A 21089-nucleotide genomic window follows, 5' to 3' on the forward strand; every position below is an offset into this window, starting at 1 on the left:
CCAAGCCTTATCTGTAAAGCAGCGTGGCTCAGTGGAAAGAGCACGGGCTTTGGAGTCAGAGGTCGTGGGTTCAAATTCTGGCTCCGCCAACTGTCAGCTGGGCCAATTGTCACAACTTCTCTGGGCCTCAGTTACCTCATCTGTAAAATGGGGATGAAGACTGCAAGCCCCCCCCCGGGGACAACCTGATCACCTTGTAACCTCCCCAGCACTTAGAACAGTGCTTTGCACATAGTAAGTGCTTAATAAATGCCATCATCATCATCATTCATTGTCATAATTATTGAGCGCTGCGCAGAGCACTGTACTAAGCATTTGGGAGAGTACAATGCAACAATACACAGACACATTCCCTGCCCAGAATGAGTACTCAAAACCCCCCTCTTCAAAATGGCTGAGGGTCTTCTTCCTTCAAATACCTGACCTCTCTTCCTCTTTTACCTTTTCTCTGCTTGGTTGGGTTCCAGGTTAATACCATATAAGTCATTAGAAGCAGCTCATTCCAACTTCCCTCATGAAGGGAAAGTTAGGAGTCCATGTCCTGGGTTCCTCTTTCCCATCCTAAGTGTGGAAGGCTAGTTAGTGTGATCGTCACAGGGGATGTGTACAAAAGTGCTTTGGAGTTAGGGGGCAAGTACATAAGTGAAGTAGGGAGAGAAAAGAGGCATTGGGGAGGGGATGTGATTTTAGTAGAGCTTTGAAGATGGAGAGAGCGGTGGTTTGTCAGCTCTGAAGGGCAAGGGGGTCAAAGGAGGGGCAGAGTGTTGACAGTGAGAGGGACAAGACTGAGACACAATGAGGAGTTTGGAGTTTGACAGTCTTCTAGACTGTGAGCCTGCCGATGGGTAGGGACCGTCTCTATATGTTGCCAACTTGTACTTCCCAAGCACTTAGTACAGTGCTCTGCACACAGTAAGCACTCAATAAATACGATTGAATGAATGAATGAATGCAGGCTGTGTTGCAGTGGGAGAGGAGTGAGGATGTTAGGGCAGAAAGCGCCGATTGAACATGTCAAAGCCAGTGATGAATTTCTGCCTGAGATGGAGATGGAACCTTTGGAGATTCTTGAAGAGTGGGTGGATGTGCAGAGAACAATTTGAAAAATATGATAAAGGGAGCTGGGCTGAAATAAGGCTGGGGAGTCTAGAGGAGAGGAGGTCAGAGAGGAGGCTGATGCAGTGGATGAGACAGAGCAGCCTCTCCTGTTGGTCCAAGTGCTTGGGCCATCATGGTAGCAGTTAGAATGGAAGAGAGTTAGAGTCTGGAGAGATGAAGGACGAACTTACAGGATTTGGTGACGTATCAAATGAGTTGAGGATATTGGCATGGTAATGGGCTTGTAAGATGGGGAATAGTGGTGGTATCTACAGTGGTGGGAAAGGTGTTGAGGAGAACAGGGTTTGGGAGGGAAGGTGCATTGGGTTCTGGACATCTCTGAGTTGGAAGGATTGGTGGGGCACCGAATAGAGATGTCCGTATGGTATTTTTTGAGTACCTCCTGGTTGCATTGCATTAATTCAGTTGTACTTTTTGAGTGCTTACTGTGTGAAGAGCTCTGTACTAAGCGCTTGGGGCACACAACAAAAGCATGACGTTCCCTGACCACGAGGATCTTACAGTCTATTGAAGGAGACCGGCCCCCAAAATTTTGAATATACTTACAAACCATATTTATTGACATAATGACCTACTTTTAAAATTTTGTAACTTTGAAACAGGACTGGGCTATAACAAAAGTTATGACTGAAATTTGAATTTAGGAGGTAAGGGTGGAAAAGGAGTTGGAAGAGAGAGGTAAGGGGCACTGGAGGGGAAACTGCTTCTCTTCTAAAACACTCTCAAGTGCTCCATCCAGTAGGCGCTGGGTGAGTTACTCCCCTTCCTCAGATCCTCCCCTAGCCTGTTGTGACCCTTCTCAGCATCAGCTTATGTCTTCTGCATTATCACATTCTGACCATTCTTCTCTTCCTGCCTCAGTGAACATTGCTGTCATTACATGAAGAAATTATACGAGTAAATATGGAAAAAGTTTTAGAAGCTCTGGCCTAGATAAATGCATTCTGTTGCATATCTGTGCCTTTCCGTGGCATCTTTTTGCCCCTTGGAAAAATGCATTCTTTAAAAAGGAACTGTCCTTAGCACAGTTCGTGGGGAATGAAGCCTCTTGTGTGTTTCAGTAGGAAAAAATGGAATCCCCCCTCTAGACTGTAAGCTCATTGTGGGCAGGGAACATGTCCATCAACTCTGTTATTTTGTACTCTCCAAAGCACTTAGTACAGTGCTTGTGCACATTAAGCCCCCAATAAATATGATTTATTGAATCAAAGTTTGTGAACAGTTTTGCCGGGGTAAGGGGGTAAACAGCTTGAAGGCAGAAAACTTACACTACCCTGAAGGAAATTTGTGCATGTTGAATCAACCCAAGTTCATGTTGTCTCGGGAAAGACATCTGGTTTACATTCAGGATTTTAAATGCATTTAAACTTAGCTAGTTTTAAAAATGCTTCAGGAACCTCCACGATTATAATGGAAGTCCTCTTTGAGGTTGCGCATTCTCTGAGGTGACTTGAAGGCTAAGATTGCGTTTGACCCTTCTCTTCCAACCCCATCTTGTGCTTGGAAGTTGCAATTTTCACACTATGAAGGGTCCTTCAATTACTAGTGATACTTGAGGGTGGGAAGCTTGTTTGAGCATCATTGAAAGGAAACTCCAAACTGAACTGTGCAAACATATTTGTTGATGTGTTAAAAGTGGGGGGGGGGGTTGGGGGGGGAACCTTAGTGCGAACCTCACAGTCGTGTTCATTATAAATAAGGTGTATATTGGCCTCCACGAGGTGCTAATGAGTGGCCATAGCCTAGATTTAATATTGGTTGGACAGTAAATCTAATGAATAAAGCTATGCTTGTTTACATAAATTCAGGCCTCCCTCTTTAGAGTGGTTCTGTTTTGTTTCAGTGTACAGAAGGCATAATTGGCCTGAGGTGTGTTTAATACATTATTTGAAGTTGCATGAGTTAAGTGCAAATGCCACCTCAGAATTAAATCTTAATTGCTTTTTTTCCCTTTCCGTTTGTAAAGTACATTGTTCAGAAGGCAGAGGGAACGGTCTGAAATGGAGGCTGAAATTCCAGAATGTCCTCAATTGGTTTGGTTGTTGGCAGGGAGCCTGTGTTTCAATTTCTGCAGCGGGTTAGCTGAAACTGACAACAGTTATGTCTTTCCAACAGTAGGGTTCTTTCCCCACCCACCCCCTTTTCCTTGAAGCGAGAATCTCCATCTTCTGGAAACGGAAAATTCTGATAATGAAACAAGCAGCATCATCTGTAGGGTCTCACTGTTTCTAACCCAAGAGCCGATGCTCTTTTGGCTGCTCTTGGATAGTGGAAGTGGTGGTGTTTGGGCAGTGATGTTAAAAATGAAACACTTCCTCAGTAGTGTTCAGCTTGGTGATGGAGCGGAATGTCGTATTTTCAAGACAGGCGGGTGTCTGCAGAGGGGAGGCCCAGAAAGAGTGCATGAGTTAGCGTTTTTTGGTGTATGATGAGCTTGCATTTTGGAGTAGGGAGATAATGTCATAAGTTCATCTCCTTTCTATTTGAATTTCATTCATTCATTCAATCAATCGTATTTATTGAGCGCTTACTGTATGCAGAGCACTGTAGTAAGCGCTTGGGAAGTACATGTTGGCAACTTATAGAGATGGTCCCTACCCAGCAGCGGGCTCACAGTCTAGAAGGGGGAGACAGACAGCAAAACAAAACATATTAACAAAATAAAATAAATACAATAAATATGTACAAGTAAAATCAATAGAGTAATAAATATGTACAAACATATACACACACACACACACACACATATATATATATATATATACAGGTGCTGTGGGGAGGGGAAGGAGGTAAGGCGGGAGAAGGGAGAGAGGAAGGGGGGCTCAGTCTGGGAAGACCTCCTGGAGGAGGTGAGCTCTCAGTAGGAGCTCAGTTGCATCTGTTGTTTTTGCAGGCCTAGAGGGTTTCAAACTTAGTGGCACTTAGGAGTTTGAATGCCTTTGCCATATACTATACTGAATAAAATGCAAAACAAGGGACTCCATTTTTTATCTTACTTTAGCTATTGGATTTACTGTGTGTTTGTTGTGGCAGTGTACTTATGTAGCAGTTCCTTAATGAAATGGGGCCTCTCTCAGCTTTGTAGAACTCAGGATTTTTGTGTCAAGTATCCTATTGGCTTTCTGACTAAAGGTCTCCACTCTTTGCTTTCTTTCCTCTTGCTCCTTTAAAGGTTTTCAAATGGAAAATATCAACCCCTTCGTGGTGATGTCATTGACTTCTTGGCTAACAATTAACCAACTTTTCCCTAAAATAGCAGTCTCTGTTTCCACCCACCCCAAATATGGGATCGTTTTTGCATAATAGAAGGCTCCCATTCACGAGACTTTTGGGTTTTGTATTCTCTCGTCTTTATGTGAGGTGGTTTGGTGTAAGTTTGGCTTGAGCAAAAGTTCCGAACAGGTTCTAGTTGTAGTAAGTTAATGGCTTCAGGGCGGCTCTGCAGAGTGAACCAAACGATAATATTAATTGTGTTACTTACCTGATCTTGGGCTAGTATGGTGAAGATGACATGATTCCTACCTATCTCGAGTTTATAATATAACTGGAGAGACAGAGCTGAAATGATATTCAAATAGGAGGAAGTGCTCAAAGTATACCGTGTAAAACTATATATTATCAACTGGTGGTGTTTATTGAGTGCTTTTTAAAAAATGGTTATGTAAGTGCTTACAATGTGCCAGGCACTGTACTAAGCTCTGGGGTTGGTACAAGCTAATCAGGTTGGATACAGTTCATGTCCTATGGGGAGGCTTACATTTTTAATCCCCATTTTACAGATGAGGTAGCTGAGGCACAGAGAAGTGAAGTGACTTCTAGACTGTGAGCCCACTGTTGGGTAGGGACTGTCTCTATATGTTGCCAACTTGTACTTCCCAAGCGCTTAGTACAGTGCTCTGCACACAGTAAGTGCTCAATAAATACGATTGATTGATTGATTGACTTGCCTACAGACACATAGCAGGCAAGTGGTGGAGCCGGGATTAGAACCTAGGTCCTTTGACTCCTAGGCCTGTGCTCTTTCCACTGGGACATATTGTTTCTCTCTGTGCTCCTCTACACGCTATGTGCAGAACACTGTACTAAGCATTGGGAGAATAGAATACCCCAGAGTTGGTAGACATGTTACTATGTACAAGGAGGTTTACAGCCCGGAGGGGGAAACATTTGACAATAAATGGCAGAGAGAGAATGGCAGAGTGCGAGGTTTTAAAGAATTTCAGGAAACTTTCTTCTATGTGGGGTATTAATACCCCCATCCCTCCTCCGACCCCATATCTAGCATCTCTAGTAGAGAGAACACCCCTTCTGCAGTTGCCTGCAGGCAAAGAGCTACTGCTATTATTGCTGTATATATGTATATATGTTTGTACATATTTATTACTCTATTTATTTATTTTACTTGTACATATCTATCCTATTTATTTTATTTTGTTAGTATGTTTGGTCTTGTTCTCTGTCTCCCCCTTTTAGACTGTGAGCCCACTGTTGGGTAGGGACTGTCTCTATATGTTGCCAATTTGTACTTCCCAAGCGCTTAGTACAGTGCTCTGCACATAGTAAGCGCTCAATAAATACGATTGATGATGATGATTATTGCAGCTTCCTTTGAGCTTCTAGAGCAAGGAAGATATGGCAAGTTCAATAGGAAAAATAATGAATTTTTCAGTCACAGACAAAACAACGTCCGTGGTTACAGTGGGGAAATGACAAATCATATTTAGCTGTGTCTTTGCTTAAAGATAGTGCCCTGAACAGAAGACTGCAGGGTGGCACTGAAAATGTTAATAGTACAAACTGCTTTTCCCACCCTCCCTCAGTGTCACCCATTCAGATGAACCGATGTCAAAGGGGCCCGTGATATAACTGCAGTCACTCCTCAAATAGACCCCTTAGGGTCTAAAAGGAGTAAGGCTGTAGCCTGAGAGCTCCTCACGGGCAGGGATTGTGTCTGCCATCTTTGTTTTTATTGTACTTTCCCAAGTGCTTGGCACAGTGCTCAGCACAGAGTGCCCAAATGCCACTGATTGATTGGAGAATTGGGCTCAACATATTGCTCAGTTATGTAGGAGCCATAAGCACACAAAACCTGCCAAAAGGCATATCGAGCCGGTCATGAAGTGATTGGGGAGGAACCCAGATGGTGACCCTTGGTGTTTTCAGTTCTGGATATTTTTAAAAAGAGTGTATTGGTTTTTTAAAAAAATAATAGTAAATGTTTAAACTTCAAAACCATAAAAAATTTGAAGTTTTAGCATTTTATTTCCATCTTCACAAATCACACATAACACCTGCACAGTTAGTGTTTTTAGTAAGGGAACTCCATGCCAATTTTTATAAATGGAGCAAATGGCTGAGAAGGCTCAGTGTTATAGTTATGGAAAGCTATACATTGCAGTTTTAGGACAGCCTTGCTTAACTTAGGATAGCTGAGAAATCTGAGTCCAGAGTCCATCCACATCAGTATCCAAACTTTGGATTTAAGGAAGCAAGAATAATAATGGTACACCCAAGGGAAAAGCAAACACCGACCAAGTGGGCCAGTTGTTCAAACTGTTTGCAGACTCTTTTTTAAATGGAGATACAGGAATATATATATATATATATATATATATATATATATATATATATGTCAGATATACAGATATAACTAGTTCAAAATAATGTTCATTTTATTAATGCCAGTGGAAATGCTGACAGTTCATCCCATAATTGTGTTAAATCATTGTCAGGACATTTTGGCAGAGAGAGAGTCAAACCTAACAAATTTTTTAAAAGATGGTAGGTTTATTCTAATTAAAAATAGGGTTTAAAAAGTTCATGAGGATCAAGGGAGATTTGGTTTGTTTATGATAAAACATCAAAAATCCATACTCCTTGTGACAAGGGGAAAGGAAACAGAAAATTATTGCAGCTAGCTTTCATCAAGTAAGAAATCTTGTAAGATGACTGCGCAGACATGTTGTAAACCATCCATTTTCATTTAACCTCATAAGCTCAAACTTCTTTTGTAGCAAAGGTTTGCAGCATTACAGAAGTGATAGCAATTGTGGTATTATGGTACTGAGTGCCAAGAACTGTGGTTGCTCAATTTTTTTTTGTTGTTTTGTTTTGATGTTATTTGTTAGGCACATACTAGGTGTTGAGCACTGCTCCATGTGCCGGAGTAGATCCAAGACCCTCATTCACATGGGGCTTAGTGTTTATTGAGTGCTTACCGTGTGCAGAGCACTGTCCTAAGCAGTTGGGAGAGTACAGTTCAACAAGGAGACGTTCTCTGCCCACAAGGAGCTTAGAGTCTAGAGCAAGAAACAGACATTAATATAAATAAATTACAGATATGTACATAAGTACTGTGAGGTTGAAGGTGGGGCGCATGAAATGTTCAAATCCAAGTGCTAGGGCAATGCAGAAGGGAGTGGAAGAGGAAATGAGGGCTTTGTTGGGGAAGACCTGGGAGGAGATGTGCTTTTAATAAGGCTTTGAAGGTGGGGAGATTGATGGTCGGTCAGATATTAAGGGGAGAGGGACTTCCAGGCCAGAGACAGGATTATTGTGAAGAGCTGGCAGCGCGATACATGAGATCCAGGTATAGTGAGTAGGTTGGCATTAGAGGCATGAATTGTGCTGGCTGGATTGTACAGGAAATCAGAGTTAAGAGATGGCAAGGTGATTTCAGTGTTTTAAAGCTGATGGTAAGCAGTTTCCGTGTGATGCAGAGATGGAGGTTCTTAAGTAGTGGGGAGACTTGGGTTGAATGGTTTTGTAGAAAAATAATCCTGGCAGCAAAGTGAAATATGGGCTGGAATGGGCAGAGCCAGGAAGCAGGAAGGTTAACAAGGAGACTGGTATAGTAGTCTAGGTGGGATAGGGTAGTGCTTTGATTAATGTGGTAGCAGTTTCGAGATGAGCCCACTGTTGGGTAGGGACCGTCTCAATATGTTGCCAACTTGTACTTCCCAAGCGCTTAGTACAGTGCTCTGCACACAGTAAGCACTCAATAAATACGATTGATTGATTGATTGATTTTAGGGGTGTCGTGAAGGTTGAATTGACAGGATTTGGTGACAGATTGAATATGTGGGTTTGTTGAGAGGCGAAGATAATGCCTAGGTTACGGGCTCAGGATGAAGGGAGAATGTATCTACAACAGAGTAGGTAGAAACATTCCTTGTTTACAAGGAGTTTACAGTCTAAAGGGGGAGACAGATATTAAAATAATTTAGGGCAAGGTACATAAGTGCTGTGGACCTGAGGGTTAGGTGACTATCAAGTGCTTAAAGGGTATAGGTGCAAGAGCATAGGCGAAACAGGAAGGAGAGGGAGTAGGGGAAATGATGGCTTTATCAGGGGCAGCCTCTTGGAAATGTGATTTTAATCAGGTTTTGAAGGTGGGGGGAGTGGTGGTCTGATAGGTGGAGGGGGAAGGATAGCTATGATCAAGGTACAGTGACTGGGTTGACATTAGTATGTAGGCTGGTTGTAGGAAATCAGTGAGGTAATGGAGGGAAGGGAGAGCTGATCTGGGGGCCTTAAACCTGATGATAAGGCTTTTTGACATGGAGGTGGATGGGCAACCACTGGAGGTTCTTAAGGAGTAGGAAGATATGAGAAGCAGCGTGGCTCAGTGGAAAGAGCCAGGGCTTGGGAGTCAGAGGTCGTGGGTTCATTCATTCATTCATTCAATCGTATTTATTGAGTGCTTACTGTGTGCAGAGCACTGTACTAAGCGCTTGGGAAGTACAAGTTGGCAACATATAGAGACGGTCCCTACCCAACAGCGGGCTCACAGTCTAGAAGGGGGAGACAGGCAATGAAACAAAACATATTAACAAAATAAAATAAATAGAATAAATATGTACAAGTAAAATTCATAAATAGAGTAATAAATATGTACAAACATATATACATATATGCAGGTGCTGTGGGGAGGGGGAGGAGGTAAGGAGGGGCAGATGAGGAGGGGGAGAGGAAGGAGGGGGAAGTCCCGGCTCCGCCACTTGTCAGCTGTGTGACCTTGGGCAAGTCTCTTCACTTCTCTGGGCCTCAGTTCCCTCATCTGTCAAATGGGAATGAAGACTGTGAGCCCTACCTTGTGTCCTCCCCAGTGCTTAGAACAGTGCTTTGCACATAGTAAGCGCTTAACATGCCATTATTATATGGGCTGAATGTTTTTAGAAAAATGCTCTGGGCAGCCAGAGTGAAGTAAATAACTGGAGTGGGGAGAGGCAGGGAGGGTCAGCAAGAGGGCTGATGGAGTAGTCAAGGCAGGATATAAGTTCTTGGATCCGTGGGGTAGCAATTTGATTGGAGTGGATACAATAGAAGCAGATTGGACACTGCCCCTGCCCCAAATTTGGGACTTTCAGTCCAGGAGGGAGGGGGAATGGGTCCTTTTTAGAGAAGCAGCATGGCCTAGTGGAAAGAGCACAGGCCTGGGAGTTGGAGGACCTGTTCTGAGTCCACCGCTTGCCTGACGTAACTTCTCTGTGCCTCACTGAAAAAAATAGCCACCTTAAAACAAGTTAAAAAACTTACAACTCACTTTAAAAAAAGGCAGGGGGAGCAGCAGCAGTGAGGCCTACTGTAAAAAGCATAAGCCTGGTGGGTCAGAGGATTCGAGCTCTAATCCTGGCTCTGCCATTTGTCTGCTGTGACCTTGGGCAATTCATTTCACTGCTCTGTGCCTCAGTTATTTCATCTGTAAAATGGGGATTTAAGCTGTGTCCAACTTGATTAGCATGTATCTACCCCTGTTTAGTACAGTGCCTGGTACATAGCGCAAACGCAAGCACCATTTTTTTAAAAAAAGTGCAGCGTACAAAACTTAAATGATTTGTCAGATGATTTAAGGTAGAGCCAGAATTAAAACCAGGTCCTCTGATTCCCAGGTCAGTTCTCTTTCTACTAGGCCTTGCTGCCTCCCGTCATCAAAGAGGGGTGGGATAGATGTGTTAAAAAAACAACAACAACAAAACCTCCTGTAAAGCCTGTAAACAGCAAAAATGAGAGCCATTGATTTTCATCATCACTGATATTTGCCGACTATATTTAATGCAGTACTCTGTACTAAGTCCCAGGAGAGGTTTAGAAGAGAAGATAAAACTTACCCCTCTGTTACAGTTGCTTTCAATTAATCAGAACCCAGTTTGGAGATAGGCAAAGCAGAGATTTGAGATACTCTTATCCTTATTGAAACACCCTAATTTGTATTTCTTTCTTCTCTTCCTGCCAATCACTTTTAATGGCTTGTGGAATTTACACTTTCATTAACCTAGTTTTTGAGCATGTTCAAAACCAGTAGGAGTACTAAGGTAATTTTGCCTCAAATGGTGAGCAAAAATAAGTACTGCTTACTGAAAAGAAATCTCAAAATTGGGCACATTATTTAACATTAACTTTTTATAGAAAAGCTTTTACAACCTCAAAACTCAAAATTCTATGCTTTATTTTCCCAAATCTTTATAAATATTTGAAATTCATATCTATTGTTTCTTAAGCATGGTTTTTTGAACGCATGGCACTGTTTTAAAAGGAATATTCATTAGGCACCCAGTAATGGTCTTGATACATCGATCAATTGTATTTATTAAGCACCTTTTGTTTGCAGAGCACTATATTAAGTGCTTGGGAGAGCTCAGTATAATGGAGTTGGTAGGCATGTTCACTCCCCACCAGAGAGCTTACAATGCAGAGGGGAGTGCAGTCATGTATAAATAAAATACAGTTATGTATAAATGTGCTGTGGGGCTGAAGGGATGAAAAAAGTGTGCAAATCGAAGCACAGGGGTGACACAGCAGGGAATGGGAGAAACCCAGAGTAGCCTATTGCTCGGCAATCTGTTAAGCAGGTGGTAGTATAATGAAATCTAATGAAATCTCTGTATTCTCTAATAAAACCTGATAAATTACATCTAATCTGCTCATTCCAAAATAGGAACAAAACACCATTTCTGTGATACGGAGGGATTCATTTTGGAGTTTTTCAGTCCTTCAATAATTCACCTCAATATAAGTACTTCTGAGTTCAAGAGTATTGTAAATACTCTAAATCTCTCCTAGAAGGTACTGCTTTGCGTTAGAGCTGCAATAATTTTCACCTTTCATTTTTAAAGGAAATTTCAATAATTTAGAGGAACCCAGGTGGTTTTTAACCAAACATTTGGTTGAATTTTTGGCCCCTTAAAATTTAAAAGCAGTGTGGACATACTCCTTGAAAACTTGGGACTTTGTATCATTGGGAATCTGTTTTCCCATGGTCGGGCATGCACAAATTAGGATCCATTCCAGAACCACTGAGGAAGTAATAAATTATTTTGTGTGCTATGTATTGTAGTGATAAATGTCACCAAATTGTATAATCTTTGTAATTGAAAGCACAGCGTAACCATTTTAATTGAGTTGCAATGTGATAGAGTCTTTGCAAGAGGCTATAGAAGTAGTAGAAGCTTGTTATGCTGATGTAGTGTCTTTTCAACTTCAATGAAGAATTTGTCCAGGTTAGGTTGAACAGGAGGCGTTCTTTTATTGTGGGAGCACCTTGTGGAAGAAAATTCTTTAATGAACATCAGAGTACCTCTGAACCCTCCATTAAGGCCTTTGATCCTTTTTTATAAATTCATCTGCTTTCTTAATTGATGCAAGACATTTTAATCCCAAGACCGTAACTGGCGGTGGAAAGATCATAACTGCTACTTAAATTATTTCAGCCTCTTGCAGTGGTGCAGCAGGTTTTGGGAGTTTTCTGTCTTCTGTGTAGATTTCATAGGAGATGGAATTTAATTCCCAGTCTTCATAATCCATTTCTAAATTAAGTTTCTCTCCAGTTGAACAACTTCCTTGGTTATCTACTCAGGGGTCTGTTTCTAGAACATCTTGAAAATCTAGCACAAGCAGTGGGCAGAACTTCCCCCAAGATCTCTTCGTTGTTGATTGCTTAATCTCAGCCCAAGGGGGTAGGGGGTGGAGGGAGGATTTACTTGCCCAAAGCTGCAGGCTGGAACTTTGGGGCTAGTGAATGTGTGTGTGTTGGGTAAAGCATCGACACAATGAGGGCTGTATCCCCATGGTGTTTTTTTTCTAGGATGGTTGTAATTTAGGATTTGCCTAGTCAGTAAACTCCTTTATGCTTCTGCCATCTCTATTGTATTGCACTCTTCCTAGCACTTAGTACAGTGCTCTTTTCTGCTCCCAGTAAATGCTCCGTAAATGTCACTGATAGATTATGTTAAATCCTTCACTGTTCTGGGACAGGCTTCTTCAATTCTTATGGTGGGATTCTCTTACTCTGTCTTCCCGAGTGAATTTAAAGAGTGATAGAATCATCCAAGATCATAACTTACAGTCGAAACAATAAGATTGTGGGCTTTCCATCCTTTGGTACAATCACATGACTACGCCCCAAACCGTGGTATTTATTTGAGTGCTGACTGTGTGCAGATCACTGTACTAAGCACTTGGGAGAGTAGTATACGATAGTGTACAATGGAGTCCTCTAGACTGTAAGCTCGTTGTGGGCAGGGATCGTGTCTACCAACTCTTATTGTGTACTCTCCAAAGCACTTAATATGGTTCTCTACACAGTCAACGCTCAATAAATATGATGGATTGATTGAGCCCTAAGTGAGCTTTCCCCCACCTCACTGGGCCACAAATTAAGGTCAACAGTTTATCGCCATTCATGAAGATGAGTCTCTTACCTCTGTTACAAGTCATGGTGAACTTAAATCTTTTAGGCATCATTATAACCCATGGCTGGGTCATCTCTTCCTCCTCTAGAATCCTTTCCTGGGAGTGTGTTTCATCTCTGAATTTAGGCTGTCCAAGCTAATGTGTATTGACAGTGCACTGTGTGCAGTCCCCTGAAGTCAGGGACTATGGAGAGTTCTCAAAGAAGGCGGCAGGGTCCCTGGCCTTGACGAGTTTCTAGAGTAAGCGAAGGCAAGATAAACATTTAATGGAAAACACAGTGTTCCTTTGTTATACTCAGGCTCAATCTGCATCCATTGCTATGGCCAAAACCGGCTGTGCTGATGAAAAAATAAAATTTTCGTTTCCTGTCGGTCAGTGTTCACTGCCTTCTTTTTTCAGTGAGATAGGGAGTCAAAGATTAGTATCCAAAATTTATTTTCTTCCTTATCTGTCCACCTCTCTTCCATCACCCCACAAAGAAAAGAGGTGGTCTGGGTGATTGCTAAAAAGAGCAGGGAGGAACCATTCCTTCCAGCAATAGCTGGATTTGCCAGAAAGGGCAGACAAACCCTTTCACCTGCTGCAGTGGCTGAGTTGTCTCCTGAATATGGGTAACTTCAGGCCAGAGTTTAAAGGAACCAAGGCGTTCGGGCACCTCAGAATAACCATCCAATCTGGACTACCGCTTATTAGGTTTTAGGCTGACAATTGAGGCGGTGCTATAGGTAATTTATGCACCTAGGGCTTACTTCAGGGACTGAAGGGGAGTTTACTTGCCCATCTGCCTACTTGGCTTGTAAATACCAGGGCACCAAAAGGTCCACTATAAATAATCAATATTTGGCAGAAAATATGCTATTATGAGTGTTTTTGTTTTGTAATTTTTTATTAGCTGTGGCACGAAAGCCCAGTTACCTGAAACCAGTTTTCAAAACCTGTATTTTAATTCTTTTCACAGATGAGCTGGGGTCTGGATGCTAATTCAGCAAACAACTTTTTATTGGCTAGCCATTTTTACAGTTTCTGAGTTGAGAACCAGCTTATTAATTTATTGTATACTGACATCGCGTAAGCTTTGTGCAGAGTGCTTCAGGATATCACTGTACATCACTTAAAATACCCTGAGGCTTTTGATGTTCTCTAATTCTAACATGGAGGCAAACTGTTGAATACTTACCTTTGGACTTTGAACTGTTGATTCATTCCTTCAGTGTGCAGGGTAATACTCCCAAATAGACTTTTGAGGATCATAAGCATAAGATTCCCTAACACCTAATCCACAGTAAAAATGCATAGACTGGAGTTAGAATTTATGCTCTCTGGAAATTGCAGTATCCTATTTATTAATTACTCTGGATACTATGTAATGGATTAAACGCCCGCCAACCTGCACTTAACTGCACTAAACTGCAGCCGTCTCTCTCGTCTACTAAAAATAGTGTTAATTTTTTATTTTCAGGTGAAAAATAAAGTGGCAAAGTTGGCTGTATAAAAATGCTGCATCAGCTTAAAAAAAGGAAAATCCATATAATGCTGTTTTTCCAAGTCACTAAAAATGACTTTAATGCATAATATCATCTTCTTTTGTGTTTGCATGGTTAATGAACTTTGTTGACTAAAGCACTTTTGTATATAAAATGCAAAAAGCAACATTAGCATGAAGATAATTTAGTGGATGAACTGAGTTGTCTGTGGCTATTACATTTTGTGTTATCTTCTCCTTTCACTACTAGATGGGAATGATGAGCAACCCTAATCCTTACGGTCCACCGTACAGTCAAAATTCTGGTCAGCAGATTGGACCTGGTGCCCTTGGTCCTCAGATGCAGAATAAGGCTGGGCTACCCAACAGCCTGCCCCAATTTCCAATGGACAAAAAGCCAGTTCCGGGGGCAGGAATGACTAACATGGTGGGTACTGTTCTCCTTTAAACGGTGTTACTGTAGGGGGTCAGGGTTTAGCTTGGTGTAGGGGCTGCTTGGACCCCTAGCAAAAATGGATAAAATATAAATGAAACAGTTCTAATAAAATAAATACAGTTTTGCTATTTTTCACCACAAAGGTCATGGGAAAAATATGGGGGGAAAAAATACATGGGTGTATTGTCTAGAAGTCTCCAGTAGCCTGGATGGTGAAAGCATATCCTGCTTGGAATTGTGTAATGGAGTGGTACCCATGAATGGTGAGGAGGCCTTTGGGTGGGAGCAAGCTCATCTCCCCACTGAGCATGAGAGCACCTGGCTCACACTCAATTTCCAGGGGAGAATGGAGCTCACGACAGTTGGTGTGCCTCCAGAAGCAGGCACTCACTCAAAACAGGAATGTGATGAAAGTGCCTGGTGGGAAGGTTTTTGGTATTTATTCATCAAATATTTTTTCAGTTACTGATTTAGCCCAAATACAAGAGGGCTGTCTCTCAACTGCCGCCTTTGCTCCCCTGTTCCTCCTTGTCACCAGAAATGGAGTGTGGCTTCATTCATTCAGTCATATTTATTGAGCACTTAACTGTGTGCAGAGCACTGTACTGAGTGCTTGGGAAGTACAAGTTGGGTTATATTTGCTACTTCAATAATATGCAGGCCCCCTAGACTACGTAACATGTTAACTAGCCAAGCCTTGGTTTGGCTACCTGGTTGATGTTGGGATAATCAGGTTTCCGGTGTTTTACATACCAGCCTTAGAGAGAGCAAAAAATGTGTCCATAGACTCTTTTTCTTTAGCTTGCTTAATCTCTTTTCAGAAGGTTCGTGAATAAAGGGCACTTGCTGATTATCTGAGCCATCAAAAATTCATTGGCGAGTGTGTTTTTACTCCCCATTTCACTAGGAAGATATTCCGCAAAGCTTCTCTTCCTGTTAAACTGAAAAGTAATTTTCTTTCTGAAGTCAGACTGAAAATCTTGGCAACTTCAGTGTAGATGAACCATTTGTAGTTTCATATATCCTTTCCGTAATAGTGCTCCTAATTTCCTAGAGTAAAAATTTTATTTCAAATTGACAGAATTTTTATTTTCAAAAATTTTCGGTAAGCTCTAGTTTCACAGTTTGCAATTTAACGCAAGGAATTGCAGCTTAAATGTAGAACTGATTTGTAAAATAAGCGTGTGTAAAAAAAGGAAAGTGTTCACTTACCAAAAGAGTCCTAAAATAACCTTCAGAAATCCCTCCTTTAGCAGCAGAGTTTTATGAAATATCTCGCTACCCAGTGGTTAAATTGAGTGCTATAATTTGGGGGGAAATGCTATCAAGTTTCCATTTGTTCTTGTATTTTTAAGGGCCAACAACAGGCCCCAGTTCAGCAAGCTGGGATGGTGCCTACAGCCCCCCAGGGAATGGGGTCCGGGGCCCCCACAGCAGATCCAGAGAAGCGGAAGCTCATCCAACAGCAACTTGTTCTCCTCTTGCACGCCCACAAATGTCAGCGGCGGGAGCAGGCAAACGGTGAAGTCCGACAGTGCAACCTTCCCCACTGCCGCACGATGAAGAATGTCCTCAACCATATGACGCACTGTCAGGCCGGCAAGTCCTGTCAGGGTAAGTGGCCGGAGAAGCAATAGATCAAATGGGTGGAAAAAAACAAGAAACAAATGAGGCCTCAGCGGAAAAAACAGTTTCTCACTACTTAACATAGTGAAGTCCTGCTTGGATTTGGAAGTAGTCCTCTTTTCTCTAAAATAGGGAGATGTACAATGACTCCATGCTAACTTACCTTATTGTGACCGGAGTCAGAGGTGAGCTTGGGAGAAGGAGTGAAACTGAAAGTAGATACTTTATTGTTACAGTACCGTAGGGTAGTGGTTCTCAAGTGGTGTTCTACAGAAATCTCCCTAATGAGCTCTGAAACTCTGGGGGTTGGACCACCATTTAAAATTTTTGTGCAGCTCCACTCCCAAACCAGAGAAGTCATTGGGTGGACTAGATTAGACCACTCGGCATCAGCTGGGTGTGCCTCCAAAGCACTGCAATAGAGTGTCACCTTTTTTGGCTTTTGGTCCCAGGGGAGAAGGGATAGAAAGTGGTTTGATTTTCTTTGGTTGAGTCAGAATTTAGACCAACACCTTTGGTTTTCATCTCGATCTCTATTTTGGTCATGTGTGGCTTCAAGAGAGAAGGAAATCAGTATCTATCTATTGTGATGATTTCTGCTTTCCTCAGACATTTGGTTCCTCAGAAGAAAAGTGTGATTCAAATGTAACAAAAAAAAGAGTTGTATTCAGTGATGAGTCCCTAGGAAAGACTTCCAGATATTGGTAGTCCAGTATAAAAGGTGTCACAGATATGTGACGCCTTTTAGACTGTGAGCCCACTGTTGGGTAGGGACTGTCTCTATATGTTGCCAATTTGTACTTCCCAAGCGCTTAGTACAGTGCTCTGCACACAGTAAGCGCTCAATAAATACAATTGGTGATGATGATGATGTTACTTTCCCACTTCGCTGGGACCTGAAGCCCACAGAGACTACCGATTTCAGGCAGCTGGCTCCAAGTCAGGATGGGGCCACTGCAGGTGGAAGTGATTGGACTTTAAAATTTAAAGCCCCCATTGCCGCCTACTCCTTTCCTCCCATCACCTCCATCCTGCCCTTTCTTTCTGAATTGCCTTCCCCCGTGTAAATTCAGGTAACACACCACAATTGGTCTCTGCCTTGTTACAGCGTAGATTCTGATCCTGAAAGGGCCCAAGCCACCTTAACTGTTCCTGTATGGAAAGAGGCTTTTGCCCCTCACCTTGGATTTCGTTCTGCCACAATCCAGAGCTTTTTAATGTAGAATCTCTCCCATGAATGTTTCAACTTTTATTTTGTACTGAACTTCGATTAAGTCAGTTGAATCAGGAAGGAAGAACACCAAATGGTCAGTCAGCGCCAGCCCCCTCCATTCATTCAGTCGTATTTATTGAGCGGCAGAGCACTGTACTAAGCGCTCGGGAAGTACAAGTTGGCAACACATAGAGATGGCCCCTCATTACTGGAGTGAGCCGAGTGAAGCCGCTTTAATACAACTCCACCACCTCCTGAGTCCAACCGACTGGAGGGTTGTGGAGGGCACTAGGGGGTAACTGGGGTGCTGCTATACGTGGGAGGTGCATTCACATTGTGGTGACCACCCAGTCCCATGCTGGGATATACCATCATCATCATCAATCGTATTTATTGAGCGCATACTATGTGCGGAGCACTGTACTAAGTGCTTGGGAAGTACAAATTGGCAACATACAGAGACAGTCCCTACCCAACAGTGGGCTCACAGTCTAAAAGGGGGAGACAGAGAACAAAGCCAAGCATACTAACAAAATAAAATAAATAGAATAGATATGTACAAGTAAAATAAATAGAGTAATAAATATGTACAAACATATATCCATATATACAGGTGCTGTGGGGAAGGGAAGGAGGTAAGATGGGGGGGATGGAGAGGGGGACGAGGGGGAGAGGAAGGAAGGGGCTCAGTCTCGGAAGGCCTCCTGGAGGAGGTGAGCTCTCAGCAGGGCCTTGAAGGGAGGAAGAGAGCTAGCTTGGCGGATGGGCAGAGGGAGGGCATTCCAGGCCCCGGGGGATGACGTGGGCTGGGGGTCGATGGCGGGACAGGCATACCAGCTGTGGGAGGGTGATCATGGTGCATGTGAAACCTCAGCAGAGCCTCCCAAAGTGCAGGCCAGGCCCTCTCCGTTCCCAGTGGACCAAGGTCATCCCTATCATCATCAGCCAGAGTATTTGAGTGCCTGCTGCATCAAAGCCTTGTCCGGTGGGGAAAATCCAGCCCTTGTGGGGCTTTACTTTCCAAGCTTTTGCCAGGCAATTTAAACCTGCCAAGTCTACTATGGAAGAGCCAGGCAAAAGAATCCTAGAGGTGATAGTCTAATTTTTGCCTATTGTGTGTGTAATTAAACCACTGTTCACATTTTTACAGAAAAAGATAGAGCATGCCTTTCTCTGTCTGAGTGAAACTGTAAGAATAAATGAGAAAATACTTGAAAAAATGCTTACCTTCTCTCTTTCACTCTTTAGTGGCACACTGTGCATCGTCACGACAAATCATCTCTCACTGGAAGAATTGTACAAGACATGACTGTCCTGTCTGCCTGCCCCTCAAAAATGCAGGAGATAAGAGAAATCAGCAATGTAAGCCTTGAACTTGCGTGTGTTTGTGTGTGTGTGTGTGTGTGTGTGTGTGTGTGTGTGTGTACACATGCATATATGCATATATGTCCCCATGATGGAATTATGACTGCCTCGTTTCAAGAAGCTCAACAAAATTCTGTGCAGGTGATATTCGTGACAGTGAGAGATTATAATAAAAATAATTGCATGTTACGTTGCACTCTTGATTTGACAGTGAGACTTTTCTAATACTATAATTAGGCTTCTGGTATTCAATATATTTGATTTTAATCGAGGTCACAGCTGTATTTACAGATTTAGCGATCTTTTTGCCCCACTTATCGCTATGGGTTACCTCACTGTTAATATATTAATACCAGAGCCTGCACTTCCATTATGTTTGCCATTTTAGAAGACATCATCCACCAGCAGAAGGGCAATAGAGAGAAAGCACTTGCAAACTGGTTGTTTAAAATTTGTGATGGGAATGTTTGTATTTTTCCTTTCTTTGAGCTCCTATTTGGATATTCCTAGTGCCTTTTTTTCTTCCACTGGCCTCCTAATGCTTTTTGCTGTTTTTTCCCCCGCTTCTAGCATTATTGAGTGGAGCTGCAGTAGGACTTGGGAATCCTGGCTCCGTAGGCGTGGGCCAACAAACTACCCCCAGCCTCAACACGACCAGTCAGATTGATCCCAGTTCTATTGAGAGGGCTTACGCAGCCCTTGGCCTAACCTATCAAGGCAACCAGATGCAGCCCCAAACCCAAGCTCAAGTGAAGAATCAGCCGGCAGGGCAGTCCCCCCAGGGGATGCGCCCCATGAATACCATGAGTAAGTTTATGTGTCTTTCACTCATCACTCGGCATTTACGATCAGTGTGTTTTCTCATCTTCCCCTTTAGAGGCCCATCCAGGTATAGCTCACCTTGAAAAATATCCAGATTGCCTCAGTTCACACCAAATTTTTCATCTAGCATTCCTCAGAGAGAGGTCTGGGGTAAAATCGGTTGTCAGCTTTCTTTTCTGCTTGTCAGACTCCAACTCTAGGTATTTTGGTAAGGCCCTTTTCCAAGCCTGTAATACACCTGAATTTTCCTGTTCCACCTAACACATTTCTTCTGTGAGCAAGTGTTGATCAGTATCGGCTGCTTGAAAAATGTTCTTAGAAGGTTTTATGTGTTTAATTTTCTCCCTTTAGTTCATTAACTGTAAATGTAGCAAGAGACTTTAAAAACTAACTTTTCAGCCGTATCACAAGCCTTCAAATAGCTTTTTAGGCTATGCATTTCTTCTGTGAAGGCCTTTTGTAGCTTTCCCTCTGGTATAATTGTTTTAAGTAATTTTCTTAAATTTTAATTTCATATCGCAGGGATGAATTTCATAAACAGTGCTGTTGTCTGACACTTCAGGGCCTCTTATCCAAATAGACTCACCTTGCCGGGCAGTGTTCTCTAGTTTCCTAATAATATTTTAGCCAAAAAAGTTATTGCAGAACTGAGTATTCTAGTTGGGACTTTAGCTATCTATTGACTTCTCAGAGCACTTGGCAGTCTTCTAAATAAAGGGTTGCTAGGGAAGACCTTCCATTTCAGTAGCCAATTTGACCTAAAAAATGTGTCATTTAGTGGAAGGAGAATCAAAGTAGCTACGATGTAGTTCTCTAATAAACTAAAAATGAAAGGAATGAATGCCTTATGCCTGGGGCCCCGATTAAGAAGGTATTTTTCCTTGGAACTCAATTCTGTTAACACATAGACCGCGTTCTCCGGTAGCACAGGAGTGTTCTTGAAAAAAACAGTGTCAAGGAAGACTCTTTCTGTAATTCTTTTTCTCTGACACCATAGCGTGCTGTATTCAGAAGACAAGAGTGACCAAAAGAATGTCCTCCTCCTTCTGCTGCTGTCTTAAGTGCTTAGTACAGTGCTCTGCACACAGTAAGCGCTCAATAAATGCGATTGATTCTACATAAAATGTGTAATCAAAGCACGTGTTCTAACAGAACGGAACAAAAATGTGTTGGACCTCTGGAAAATGTTCTAGCCTCTATGTGATCAAGATTCTTGAAGAGAAATGCATTACCGACAAGAATGTCGTTCCTGCTTCTTTGAGCAGTAAAGCCCAATATAGAAACTGACGATCTAGAATAATACCTAAATAGGGGTCTCACTTTCCTATTTTGTG

At 42.4% G+C, this 21089-nt stretch overlaps 1 protein-coding gene across 2 annotated transcripts in view; it reads left to right on the plus strand.

Moving 5' to 3' along the window:
* EP300 (E1A binding protein p300) overlaps positions 1 to 21089 on the plus strand; it is an 82945-nt gene that overhangs the window by 22578 nt on the left and 39278 nt on the right. For both annotated transcript variants that reach the window (XM_038756935.1, XM_038756936.1), the window contains exons 3-6: positions 14544 to 14720; positions 16085 to 16343; positions 18817 to 18930; positions 19504 to 19740. In XM_038756935.1, coding sequence (XP_038612863.1) covers positions 14544 to 14720; positions 16085 to 16343; positions 18817 to 18930; positions 19504 to 19740 — 787 coding nt within the window. The remainder of the gene's footprint in view (positions 1 to 14543; positions 14721 to 16084; positions 16344 to 18816; positions 18931 to 19503; positions 19741 to 21089) is intronic.

Source organism: Tachyglossus aculeatus, chromosome 14, assembly GCF_015852505.1.
Source record: "Tachyglossus aculeatus isolate mTacAcu1 chromosome 14, mTacAcu1.pri, whole genome shotgun sequence".
Classification (NCBI taxonomy): domain Eukaryota; kingdom Metazoa; phylum Chordata; class Mammalia; order Monotremata; family Tachyglossidae; genus Tachyglossus; species Tachyglossus aculeatus.